At 56.8% G+C, this 13,551-nt stretch overlaps 1 protein-coding gene across 1 annotated transcript in view; it reads left to right on the top strand.

Annotated features, from left to right (window-relative positions):
• The window catches only part of SBF1 (SET binding factor 1), an 81,690-nt gene that overhangs the window by 18,040 nt on the left and 50,099 nt on the right, over positions 1 to 13,551 (top strand). Inside the window, exon 2 of the mRNA XM_054399662.1 lies at positions 8,623 to 8,708. Within this exon, the coding sequence (XP_054255637.1) occupies positions 8,623 to 8,708 (86 nt within the window). The remainder of the gene's footprint in view (positions 1 to 8,622; positions 8,709 to 13,551) is intronic.

Genomic DNA, 13,551 nt, shown 5'->3' with positions numbered 1-13,551 from the left:
ATGAAAGCTAGGAGAAGGATGTGGGTCTTCTGGGTGGGACTTGGTCTTTTTGTAGTCTTCTGCCTTAAATTCATCAAAAAGACCTTTGGAAGAGGTGGGACTCTTCTCCATCAGCCTTCTCTTGTCCTGTGGGGCTTGCTGCTGGCTGCATGTTCTAGGATTTAGAATCATAGAATTCATAGAATTGTTAGGGTTGGAAGGGACCTCAAGGATCATCTAGTTCCAACTCCCCTGCCATGAGGGGGTTCAAACCTGGTTCAGATGTGGTTCAAACCTGGGCCACGTGTAAGGCTTTGGTGATGGAGCTACTGTGTGGACATCTGGCGGTCCTTCAGTTGAAGGCAGGGTTGAGCTTTGACTCTTCCCAAGTGTCTTCTCCTGACAGGTTGCACCACCTGGTGAAGGCAAAGGTGTGGATGAGCTGTCTGGAGAAGGTGTGGGTGGGCTGTCTGTCTGGAGAAGGGGTGTGTGGGTGGGCTGTCTGTCTGGAGAAGGGGTGTGTGGGTGGGCTGTCTGTCTGGAGAAGGGGTGTGTGGGTGGGCTGTCTGTCTGGAGAAGGGGTGTGTGGGTGGGCTGTCTGTCTGGAGAAGGGGTGTGTGGTGGTGGGGGTGTGGCTGTCTGTCTGGAGAAGGGGTGTGTGGGTGGGCTGTCTGTCTGGAGAAGGGGTGTGTGGGTGGGCTGTCTGTCTGGAGAAGGGGTGTGTGGGTGGGCTGTCTGTCTGGAGAAGGGGTGTGTGGGTGGGCTGTCTGTCTGGAGAAGGGTGTGTGGGTGGGCTGTCTGTCTGGAGAAGGGGTGTGTGGGTGGGCTGTCTGTCTGGAGAAGGGGTGTGTGGGTGGGCTGTCTGTCTGGAGAAGGGGTGTGTGGGTGGGCTGTCTGTCTGGAGAAGGGGTGTGTGGGTGGGCTGTCTGTCTGGAGAAGGGGTGTGTGGGTGGGCTGTCTGTCTGGAGAAGGGGTGTGTGGGTGGGCTGTCTGTCTGGAGAAGGGGTGTGTGGGTGGGCTGTCTGTCTGGAGAAGGGGGGGGTGGGCTGTCTGTCTGGAGAAGGGGTGTGTGGGTGGGCTGTCTGTCTGGAGAAGGGGTGTGTGGGTGGGCTGTCTGTCTGGAGAAGGGGTGTGTGGGTGGGCTGTCTGTCTGGAGAAGGGGTGTGTGGGTGGGCTGTCTGTCTGGAGAAGGGGTGTGTGGGTGGGCTGTCTGTCTGGAGAAGGGGTGTGTGGGTGGGCTGTCTGTCTGGAGAAGGGGTGTGGTGGGGTGTGGGGTGGGCTGTCTGTCTGGAGAAGGGGTGGTGGGTGGGCTGTCTGTCTGGAGAAGGGGTGTGTGGGTGGGCTGTCTGTCTGGAGAAGGGGTGTGTGGGTGGGCTGTCTGTCTGGAGAAGGGGTGTGTGGGTGGGCTGTCTGTCTGGAGAAGGGGTGTGTGGGTGGGCTGTCTGTCTGGAGAAGGGGTGTGTGGGTGGGCTGTCTGTCTGGAGAAGGGGTGTGTGGGTGGGCTGGCTGTCTGGAGAAGGGGTGTGTGGGTGGGCTGTCTGTCTGGAGAAGGGGTGTGGGGGTGGGCTGTCTGTCTGGAGAAGGCAAAGGTGTGGGTGGGCTGTCTGTCTGGAGAAGGGGTGTGGGGGTGGGCTGTCTGTCTGGAGAAGGGGTGTGTGGGTGGGCTGTCTGTCTGAAGAAGGGGGGTGTGGGGGGGCTGTCTGTCTGGAGAAGGGGTGTGGGGGGGGGCTGTCTGTCTGGAGAAGGGGTGTGTGGGTGGGCTGTCTGTCTGGAGAAGGGGGTGGTGGGTGGGCTGTCTGTCTGGAGAAGGGGGGGTGTGGGGGGGCTGTCTGTCTGGAGAAGGGGTGTGTGGGTGGGCTGTCTGTCTGGAGAAGGGGTGTGTGGGTGGGCTGTCTGTCTGGAGAAGGGGTGGGTAGGAGGGCTGTCTGGAGAAGGTGTGGCTGAGTTGTTTGTCTGGGTGATGTCTGCCTGTTGCTGGTGGCCGTGGGATGAGGCTCTGGAGCAGGTTGATCTTTCCGCAGGGAACAAGGCCTAGGCTGGTGGCTGCTGTGGTGGCCTGGGAGGAGACATCCAACCCCCAGCCCAGCCCCCTACACACAGCCTCTTTGTTCTCCTCCATAGGCAATCCATTCTTGGTGCTTCTCATGAGGAGGGAACAGAGGGGGCATTGTCCTCCCAGCAGACACTGGTGGTGTTGTTCTGGGGTTGCTTTGGTGGGACAGGATGAGGATGGGCTTGCTGGGGTCACTTTTGAGACCCTACTCCTGCCTTCTGTCCACTCCTTGATGTTTAGCCTCCCTGAACTTCTCCATGTTCTTGAGGCCAGATCATCCCAACTTCTCCACTCCTGTGGGTGGTGACTTCCAAGTTGTTTCTCAGCAGGACAATGTGGTAAGTCCTCTCTTAGCAAGATTTGAGGCTGGTGGGATGGACGCAGAAGCCTCCATGTGGAGGTCACTCAAGTAGGGAAGATCTCAAAGGTGTTTCTCATAGTGAGAATGGCGAAGGAGAAGGGGTAGGGTCTGGAAGGTGGCCCTGAAATTGCTCTGCTGGGATGAGGTGGGATGGGCAGAACAGGACAAGTAAGAGCCAGTAGTGACTTGGCCTGATCTGGGTCTGGCCAGGAGTGGACCTGCAGAAGAAGTGAAAAGGTAAGTTGGATCTTCTGGTTGAGGAGCTCCAGAGGAGCCCTGAGAGATTGGTGGAGCTCTGGCATGTGGACAAGTGGCCAACACACAAGGATGGGACAAAGTAGGAGCCAGGGGAGGCGTTCCCGGTCTGGAGCCGGGTGAGGCGTTCCCAGTCTGGAGCCGGGTGAGGCGGTCCCGGTCTGGAGCCAGGTGAGGCGGTCCCAGTCTGGAGCCAGGTGAGGCGTTCCCGGTGTGGAGCCGGGTGAGGCGTTCCCGGTCTGGAGCCGGGTGAGGCGGTCCCGGTGCGGAGCCGGGTGAGGCGGCCCCGGTGCGGAGCCGGGTGAGGCGGCCCCAGTGCGGAGCCGGGTGAGGCGTTCCCGGTGCGGAGCCGGGTGAGGCGGTCCCAGTCTGGAGCCAGGTGAGGCGGTCCCAGTCTGGAGCCGGGTGAGGCGTTCCCGGTCTGGAGCCGGGTGAGGCGGTCCCGGTGCGGAGCCGAGTGAGGCGGTCCCAGTCTGGAGCCGGGTGAGGCGGCACCGGTGCGGAGCCGGGTGAGGCGGCCCCGGTCTGGAGCCGGGTGAGGCGGCCCCGGTCTGGAGCCGGGTGAGGCGTTCCCGGTCTGGAGCCGGGTGAGGCGGTCCCGGTCTGGAGCCGGGTGAGGCGTTCCCGGTGCGGAGCCGGGTGAGGCGGCCCCCCACAGCTGTTTGAGAGAGCTGGAGGTTGTTGTCTGGAGCTGTGGTCCCTTTTTCCTTCTTGAAGGAACATCTCCCTACAAAACGGATTCCACCACAGGGAGGAGGAGGAGTGGAGGTGAGGGAGAAGGAGTGGTGACTTCTCCACCACTGGATGACTGGAAGAGCTCTGAGGAGCAAAGGCTGGGAGCCCCGGGGCTGTTGGGTCTGGAGAAGAGCAGCCCGAGAGAGGATCTGATCAGTATCCATCAATATCTAAAAGGTTCTGGGGCAAGAGGATGGGGCCAGACTCTTCCCAGTGGTGCCCAGTGACAGTGCAAAGCCCAAACTGGAAGCCAGGAGGTCTCTCCTGAAGGACACCTGGCTGAGGGCAGTGCTGGCAGCTCCATCAGGCCAGGTTGATGCAACACCTCCTGCGTCTTGCGGGGTGGATGTTGCCTTACCGCTCCTTGGACCTTTCAGGGGTTACATGGATGGCTGCTTGTTCCAAGAGCACCATTAGTGACCTCCAGAGTCCAGGTGCTTGATCTGCATCTGCTGGAGAAGGCTTCGGGTAGGGTTTGGCTAGGTTCCATCTCTGACCACAGAGCTGAGCGCTGAGTGCTCTTGGCAGAAGGTCCAACCTCTGGAACACAACCTCTGGCAGGTTGTGTTCTATGGCTTTGTGCCTTGTGGGTTGGAGCTGTTGTGCTTGAGGCCAGCTCAGGAACTCTGCTGAGTGCTTTGGAGCATGAAGTGGTTGATGATGCTTGAAACCACCTCAACATGGAAATCATTTCTGCTTGGCCCCAGGCAGCTCTTGGAGGCACCCAGGCAGCTCTTGGAGGCCTCTACTAAGAGCTCTCCAAAGCCATGCTGAAGTTGAGGTTCATCTGGAGTGAGTAACCAAACCATTTCTATCTCTGTAGTGATCTCTTTGCTCCCTTCCAGAAGAGCTGGACAACCCCCAGGGTTGTCACCTCTGGAGGCTGTTGGTGAAGGAAAGCTGGAGAACCTCTTGCTTGTGTGTGGAGTGCTTCCACGCTTTGTGTTCCCCTCAGTTTTGGAGGTTTGAGGGTGTGGAAGGTGTGGCAGATCCTACAGGAGGGCTGAGGTTTGGACTGTGTTGTGCAGAGAAACATCTTTTGTGTTGTCAGGGGCCTGAGAATGGAGCTTCTGGCTCCACAGAGAAGGTCCAGCTCCTGGAATCATCCAGCCATGGATGATTGGAAGAGACCTTTGGTTGGAAGAGACCTTTACGATCATGGAGCCCAACCATTAACCCAGCACTGCCAAGAGCTGTGAGAAGCAGTTGCAGAAGCTGCTGCAGGGTTGGGTTCCACGTTGGACAATCTCTGTGGAGTGGTGTCCCTGGAGTGGGAGCAGCAGCTGTGGTGGTGCTTGTTCTGCAGCTGCAGTGAAGCTGGGGAAGGGTCTGGAGGAGGAGAAGGGTCTGCAGAACTTGTGAGGAGCAGCTGAGGGACCTGGGGGTGTTGAGCCTGGAGAAAAGGAGGCTGAGGGGAGACCTTCTGGCTCTCTGCAGCTCCCTGAAAGGAGGCTGGGGGTCAAGGTCTAGTCCCAAGTGACAGGAGAGGAAGTGGCCTCAAGTTGTCCCAGGGGAGGTTTAGGTTGGCCATGAGGAACACTTTCTGTCCTTGAGGGGTTGTCCATGCCTGTCCCAGGCTGCCCAGGGCAGTGATGGAGCCCTCATCCCCTGAGGGCTTTCAAAGCCCTGGAGATGTGGTGCTGAGGGCCATGGATTGATGGTGCCCTGGCAGTGCTGGGTTGATGGTTGGCTTCCGTGAACTCTAAGGTGTCTTCCAACCAGAACAGTCCCATGGTTCCAGGAGTTGTGGACAGCAGCTGGGTGAAGTTCCCAGGACACCTCTCTGCAGGAGATGGGAACCATCCTGGACATGTGGCTGTGGTGGGGTTGAGGAGATGGAATCCTGGCTCAGTCTTTCTCCAGGACATTCACTCCAAGCTCCTCCTGTCCCATCACTGAGGGAACACAGAGAGGGAGGGCAGCAGTGTTCCACTTGACCATGACCCCACTGGCTGGAGGAGAGACTGTTCTAGGAGACCATCCCCAGTGCTTGCCCAAGAGTTGAGGTCATCTGCTGGGGTCGTGTCAGCTGAGTGTTGACTTGTGGCTTATTTAGAGTTTCCTGCCTGGTGATAACATCTCATGAACTTCCAAATATAGCCTGAGGCCAACTGGGGACCATCCCAGCAGTGACCAGGTGTCACCTCCCACCCTGCTGGCAGGGAGACAGGAAGGAAGAAGTCAGGAGAAGCTGCTGAGATAAGGTCCATGCTCCCAGGCACACATGGCAGGCAGGGATGTGCTGGTGGGACACAGCCAACCAGGGGCTTGGATACTGCTGGGGTCGATGGTGGGAAGTTGGAAGGCGAGGAGGAGGACACCTAAAGGAGAAAAGATCAAGTGAATTTGAGGTGGCCAGAGTTGCTCAGGGTGGACATAGCTTGTGGACCACTAAATAGCATGGCTTGGAGAAAGGCCAGGTGAAAGGTTTCCTCGTGATCTAAACAGCTCCTGGAGTGGTTGTGATGGTTGGGTTGAGGGCAGTCTAGGGCTGGGATGCTGCTGAGAGGCCTGGAGCATCTCTGTGAGGAGCAAAGGCTGAAGAACCTGGGGCTGTTGAGCCTGGAGAAGAGCAGCCTGAGAGGGGATCTGAGCAATGCTCAGCAAGAGCTGAAGGGTGAAGGTCATAAAGATGTGGCCAGACACCTGTCAGTGGTGCCCAGCAACAGGACAAGGGGCAATGGGCACCAACTGGACCCCAGGAGGTTCCAGCAGGAGCAATTTGTTGGCTGTGAGGGTGGTGGAGCCCTGGAGCAGGCTGCCCAGAGAGGTTGTGGAGTCTCTGTGGCTGGAGAGCTTCCAGCCCCACCTGGCCATTGTGATCCTAGGCAAGCTGCTGTGGGTGCCCTGCTGGAGCAGGGAGTTGGACTGGATAAGCTCCAGAGGTCTCTTCCCACTCCCACCACCACGCTGGGATTGTCTTTGGTCTGTATCTTGCAACCAAGAGAGTGTGAGTGAAGACTGGTTTGGGGTGAGGGCACTTTCCAAGGTCATCTGTGGTCAGCAGGGACACCTGCAACTAGAGCAGGTTGCTCAGAGCCCCAGACAACCTGACCTGGAGTGTTCCAGGGCTGGGGCACCTCCCATCTCTCTGGGCAACCTGAGACAGGTCTCACCACCCTCACAGTGAAGAACATCTTCTCTCTGTTCTGAAACTCCCTCTTTGTGTTCCAGCCATCAGCCCTCGTCCTGTCACAACAGGCCCTGCTCAAAAGTCTCTCCCCAGTTTTCCCATTGACCCTTTGATGTGCTGAAAGGCCACCAGAAGGTCTCTCCTTTCAGCCTTTCCTCCTCACAGAGATGCTGCAGGCCCTTCAGCATCTTCCCAGCCTCCACCAGACTCGCTCCAGTAGCTCTCAGTCTCTCTGGAACAGGGGAGCCCAGAACTGGACCCAGTTCTCCACCCGCAGCCTCCCTCGAGCAGAGTAGAGGACGAAAAGATTCTCCCTTGACCTTGCTGGCCACACTCTTCTTCAAGCCTCACCAGGAGACCCTTGGTGTTCTTGGCCACCAGAACACTTTGCTGGCTCATGGGCAACTTCTTGTCTAGCAGCACTGCCAGGTCCTTCTCTGTTGAGCTGATTCCTAGCAGTCACCCCTCACTGTCCTGGTGCAGAGGGTAGAACTCAAAACCAGAAAGAGGAACTGAAGGAATCACCTCCTCTTCTGAGATGTCCTGGATCTCAAGTCCTTGAGGCTGCTGAAAGCAAACCCTCCCCAACATCACCTTCCCTCACAGATGTGAGGCCAACCCATCTAGGAGGACTTCTCCTGTCTATGAAGTTGCAGCCACCTTGGCTGTGCTCAGAGGAGGAAGATCTGACTCAAGAGGTCTGACCATGAGTGCCTGGGACCTGTCCACGGGGGTGAGTTAGTCCACTTGACTCTATTTTTGGTCAACCTGACTCTTATTTTTGGTCAGCCTGACACTATTTTGGTCAGCTTGGTCGCCTTTTCTCTATTTTCTTCACAGTTCAGCCCTGACCTTTCCATTTTGGTCCTCAAACTATAAGTGGCATCTTCTCTGCTGCTGCCTTCTGCTAAATCCAGCTGTGGTTGGCTGGTGGTGAGCAGAGCAGTGGGAAGAGGTCCTGGATGCTCAAAATAGTCCTTGAGTGGTGCATGCTTGTTTCTGGTGAGGTTCTTTCTTCCTGTTTCTCCACTCCATCAGCAGTCCCAGGGCTGATGCAGGAGGGGAGACTGGTGGCTTTTGTGTTTGGGGACATCAGGCATCACTTTGGAATGATCTAGGAATCTGCTCAGGAGGTCTGACAGGGACTGAGATGGTCCCACCTCGCTGGTGCTGCTGGTCCTTGGCCTGTGGTGTGGGCAAAATGATGGAATCAGAAAGGGTTAGCTTGGGAGGCACCAGAAAGAACGTTCTGCAGATCTCTCAAACTCCAGCATGATCCACTGGAGCAGGGCTTCAGCATTGAAGGATGTGGCCAACGTTGAGGTGCTCCTCCAGCCTTGCAGGGTGTGAATGTGGCAGGAGCTACGGTTGGAGCTTGTTCAGAGAGGAGGAACAGGGCTGGTGAAGGGTCTGGAGAGCAAGGAGAAGGGTCTGGAGAGCTGGTGAAGTCCAGCTCTTGAGTCCTGGGCTCCGTTTCAGGCCCCTCACTTCAAGAAGGACATTGAGGTGCTGCAGCAGGTCCAGGGAAGGGCAATGAAGCTGGGGAAGGGTCTGGAGAACTTGTGAGGAGCAGCTGAGGGACCTGGGGTTGTTTAGCCTGGAGAAAAGGAGGCAGAGCAGGCTTCTGCTGGTCTTGGTGTGGCTGGAAGTTCTCCAGCTGTGGGCCACGCTCCAGGTGGTGGAGGCCATGTGGAAGCAGAAGCTGAAAGTAAAACCAAGCTGTGATGTCATTCTTCTGGGAAAGCATCGAGTGAAGCTTACGAGCAGTGGCCTCAATATTTGCTGTTCTGTGACCTTCTGGGTGTCACACAAGGAAGGAAACTTGGGCTTGAGCAGAGACCTGCCCCACCTCCTGCTTGTCCTGTTACCTTCAGATGGCTGGGAGGTGGTGGTGGGATGTTGGCTGGGAGGTGGTAGTGAGGTGCTCCTGAGACGTTTGCTCTTTGCCTTGACCATTTTCCCCTCTGGTGGGAGGGGGGGAAGGGGTGTGTGTGTGTCTGGAAGGTGATGGAGCCCCTGGGAGGGGCTGGCAGAGTGCTGGAGCCATCCTGGTGTGGTGGAGATGTTGGCCAGGTTCCTCCTCTGACCCCTCTCTTCTCTCTGCAGGGAGCGGGGATGGCCAGGGACAGATCCTGCAGCGCTTCCCAGAGAAGGATTGGGAGGACAACCCCTTTCCACAGGGCATTGAGCTGGTGAGTGAGCTGCCCCTTGCCATGGGGACACCAGGGAGGTGGCACCACCACCTGGGCTTGGTGACACCATGGGACTGTGGAGTCTGACCGGGGGACATCATGCCAGAGGCTTTCCACCTGACCTTCAGTGCATCTCCAGCTAAGGAGAACCGTGGGACCCTGATTGTCCTGGTGCTGACAAAGGTTCCTCTCGTGTCCAGGTGGAATCTTCTCAGGTGTCCCTATCACCCCTTGACTTTTCCAGGTGACTCCTGGTCCAAAGGGAGTCTCCAGCTTCTTTGGAGCCACCTTTTAGATATTGGGTCATAAGCAGTCAACCCCAGCATGGTGGGGTGGGAAGGGAGCTCTGGAGGTGATGCAGTCCCCAGGAGGGTGACCCACAGCAGGTTGCCCAGGTTCCCCATGTCCAGGTGGGGTTGGAAGCTCTCCAGAAGAGGAGACTCCACAGCCTCTGTAGGCAGCCTGCTCCAGGGCTCCACCATCCTTAAAGCCAAGGTGTTTCTCCTCATGTTCAGATGGAACTTCTGATGGTGAGAAGGTCTCCCCTGAGCCTTCTTTTCTCCAGGCTGAACAAACCCACTTCTGTCAGCCTTGGACCCCAACCCTTGGATCATCTTTTTGGCCCTTTTCTGGACTTTCTCCAGCCTTGTCCACATCTTTGGCTGCTGGAACCCTTCCTGGAAGGGCCACACGGATGCAACCTCAGTAGAAATAGCTCCACCATGACGAAGAGCAGGACTTGGACCTCTCCCAAGTGCTCCCTGGGGCAAGTCTGGGCGTGCTCTGTTTGCATCCACCCAGTCAGGAGGTTCCTGGGCTCTCAGGTCCCTACTCCACCCCTCTGGACACATCTGCCTGCTGCTGGGAAGCCTTTGAGGTTGGGGCTCCTTGCTGGGTCAAACACCACACCCAAGCTCCTCAGGCTCCGGGTGGCTTCTTCCCAAACCAGCCTTTAACTAGTTGTGGCCAAGAGAATTGTCCCCCTCCAGGTGGAAGTTCTCAAACCCTTCCCTGCTGCTGCTGAAGAGCACTGAAGGAGCTGAGTTGATGCTCCCCTGGCAGCCAAGTTGGGTGGGTTGGGCTGATGTCCACACCACTTTGTCACAACTCAACTTGAGCCCTCTCCTGGGTTGCTCTCCTCCTCCTGAAGTTCTTCCCAGCTAATAGGATTCCAGGTGTGGCCTCTTGTCCCGAGGTAATTTTTGGGCTCCTCACTCCAAGAACATTGAGGGGCTGGAGCAGGTCCAGAGAAGCACAACAAAACTGGGAAAGGGTCTGGAGAACTTGTGAGGAGCAGCTGAGGGACCTGGGGATGTTGAGCCTGGAGGAAAGGAGGCTGAGGGGAGACCTTCTGGCTCTCTACAACTCCCTGAAAGAAGCTTGGAGCCAGGTGGGCATCAAGGTCTTTCCCTGAGTGATGGGACAAGAGGAACCAGCTGCAAGTTGCCCCAGGGGAGGTTCAGGATGGACGTGAGGAGCAATTTCGTCATGGAAAGGGTTGTCCAGGGCTGCCCAGGGCAGTGGTGGAGTCCCTGTCCCTGTCCCTGTCCCTGGAGGAGTTTGAAAGCCCTGGAGCTGTGGTGCTGAGGGTCATGGTTTGGTGGTGCCCTGGCAGTCAGCTGTTGGACTGTGATCTTGAAGGTCTCTTCTGACCAAAACCATTCTGTGATACAAAACCTGGAGACAGATGAGGCTTTAGAGGTTCCTCACCGTGGTGCTGGGACCATCCTCACCATGCTCCTCAAGGCCTTGCAGGTACTTTTGCTGTGCTGGGAGGTGTTGGTGACTCCCAAGGCCAGTGTGTGGTGGTCAGTGTGGGGACATCAGCCAGCTAAGAACCCCTGTCCTCTCCTGGAGAGGAGGAGATGGAAGCAACCAACCCTTTCCCTTTCTGCTTCTCTTGGTGTGCTCAGAGGGATTGCAGCTCCCCATCCAGAGTCAGCTGCCACCAGGACTCACTGGAGGACATTTGTGCTTCTGTGACAAGGGCATTTCATTTGGCCAAGGTGTCCAGAGGGACCTGGTGTAGCAAAGGCTGTTCCAGGTTCTTCCTCTTCTTCAGGGCTTTGATGTATCATGGAATAGACTCATAGAGCATCTCAACTTGGAAGGGACCTGTCAGGATCATCCATAGAGTCCAACTGAGAGCCTGGCCTTGGGAGCAGAAGTGTCCTGGGCCCTTAGGACACCGTGTAATGGGATCTTGAACTTAATCTCTATCCATGTGCAGGCCTCTGGGTAGGTGAGAGTGTTGGTGGCCCTGGTAACACCTTGGTGAACCTGGGTGAGCTCCACGTGCTCTTACTGCATCCAGCTCTGGAGTCCTCAGCCCAGAGGAAGACATGGACCTGTTGGAGCAGGTCCAGAGGAAGTCACAGAGATAATCCAAGGGCTGGAAGGCCTCTGCGGTGAGGCCAGGCTGGGAGAGTTGGGGTTGTTCAGCCTGGAGAAGCCTCCAGGGAGACCTTCTGGTAGCAATTCAGTGCTTAAAGAAAGCAGAGGACAGACTTTTGAGCAGGGTGTGTTGGGACAGGACAAGGGGTGATGGCTTGAACTCAGTGAGGAGATTCAGACTGGAGAGAAGATGTTCTCAACCATGAGGGTGGTGAGACCCTGTCCCAGGTTGCCCAGGGAGGAGGGAGATGCTCCATCCCCAGAACCATTCCAGGGCAGGTTGTGTGGGGCTCTGAGCAGCCTGCTCTAGCTGCAGATGTCCCTGCAGTGGGGGGTTGGACTAGGTGACCCTTGAAGGTTCCCTTCCAAGCTAACCTATCCTTGATTCCACAATTCCATGCCCCAGCTCCCCCTAGGCTTGAGGGCTGCTGTAGAAGACATCTGTGGCCCGGGAGGGGAGGCCACTGCAGGAGGAGCCACGCTGACATCCTGTCTCCTTCCATCAACCCCAGATGTTTGTCTCTGGAGTCACTGGAGGGCAGAAGCTACAAATTCCAGCTCCTTGAAGCCACCACAAACCTTCTCCTCCCACCCCCACACTCCCCCCCCCAAAAAAAAAAGCTGTTGAGCAGAAACATATCGACAGCGTCCAGGTCCCACCAGAGTGGGCTTCATCTGAAGCTGTCTTGGTGTCAATCAGTTCTTCCTGAGAACTTGTGGGATGGCTGGGAAAAAAAAAAAAACAAACCACCAGCAGGACCTCAGGGGCTTCCATTGTTTAAATTCCAGGGATGTTTTTGGTCAGAGCAGCAGGGGTTTGACCCTTCAGGAGGTCACCAAAAGAAAAAAAAAAAAAAAAAAAAAAAAAAAAAAAGGCAGCTGTCCTCTTTATTGTTTGGGCCACTTGCCAAAGTCCTCTGCAGCCAAACAGGAAACACAAGCAGAAGACACACACACACACACACACAAAAAAAATGATGTCTCAAAATGGAGCTCTGAGGAGCACGTGATGGGACGAGGAACCAGCCACCACCATCTGGTGGTGGCTGGTTCCTCGTCCCATCGCGTGCTCATCCTGGTGGTCAACCTCACTGGAGGGTGCCTACCTCCCACAGCTTGCTGGCCAGGCACCCAGGAGAAAGAAGAAGGAATGAGGGTGGCCATCAGAGAGATGAGTCCAGCTCCACGAGATGGTGGCTGCTGGTTGGGTAAAAAGGAGGACGTCAGCGTGAGTTCTGGAGGAGAGGTCTCGTGAGGAGCCGTCTGAGGGACCTGGGCTTGTTGAACCTGGAGGAAAGGAGGTTGAGGGGAGACCACCTGGCTCTGAGCAACCTGTTCCAGGTGCAGATGACCTTTGAAGGTCCATTCCAACCCAAAGCAGGCTGAGCAGTGGGTTTGGGGCCACCTCCAGCTGCTCGTTTGGACTGCCCACGTTTCATGGCCTCATCCGGAGCTGGTGTCACCTCCATCCTGGTGTGTGCTGGTGCTGGAGAATTTCCATCTGAGCTGTGGATGTTGGAGGTTGACCATGGGATACCCCATGTGGTGTTCCCAGCAAAGGTCAGGATAACCCAGCAGTCAGGAGCTCTGCTGGCACTTGGACATCAGGGAATCATGGAATGGGTTGGGTTGGGAGAGACCTTGAAGGTCATGGAGTCCAACCCTTAACCCAGCACTTCCAGGGCACCCCCAAACCATGGCCCTCAGCACCACATCTCCACAGCTTTGAAACCCCTCCAGGTTTGGGAACTCCACCACTGCCCTGGGCAGCCTGGACCAGGCCCCTCAAGGGGCAGAAAGTGTTCCTCGTGTCCAGCCCGAACCTCCCCTGGGGCACTTTGAGGCAATTTTCTTGTCCTGTCACTCAGGAGAAGATCTTGATGCCCACCTGGCTCCAAGCTCCTTTCAGGGAGCTGCAGAGAGCCAGAAGGTCTCCCCTCAGCCTCCTTTTCTCCAGGCTCAACAATCTCAGGTCCGTCAGGTCCTCACAAGTTCTCCAGACCCTTCACCAGCTTCATGTCCCTTTTCTGGACCTGCTCCAGCACCTCAATGTCCTTCCTAGAGTGAGGGACCCAAAACTGACTCCAGGATTCCAGGTGTGGCCTCAGGAGGGGGACAGGAGGACCATCCCTGCCCTGCTCCTGCTGGCCACACCATTGCTGATCCAAGCCAGGCTGCTGGTGGCCTTCTTGGCCACCTGGGCACATCCTGCCTCATCTCCAGCTGCTGTCACCAGCCTCCACCAAGTCCTTTTCCAGCCTTTCTGCTCCCAGCCTGGAGCCTTCACAGGGTTGGTGTGACCCAAAAGCAGGACCTAGAAGTTGGCCTTGGTGATCCTCCTCCTGTTGGCCTTGACCTCTGTGTCTGAGCCTGGTTTGGAAATGTCACTAGGAAGGAGACACCTTGGGAAGGTCCCTCTTAGGAGGGCAGCAAAGTCAGACCCATGGAT

This window comes from Indicator indicator, chromosome 3 (genome assembly GCF_027791375.1).
Source record: "Indicator indicator isolate 239-I01 chromosome 3, UM_Iind_1.1, whole genome shotgun sequence".
NCBI lineage: Eukaryota > Metazoa > Chordata > Aves > Piciformes > Indicatoridae > Indicator > Indicator indicator.
Note: the sequence above shows the minus strand (reverse complement) of the source record. Positions and strands in the feature narration are given on the sequence as shown.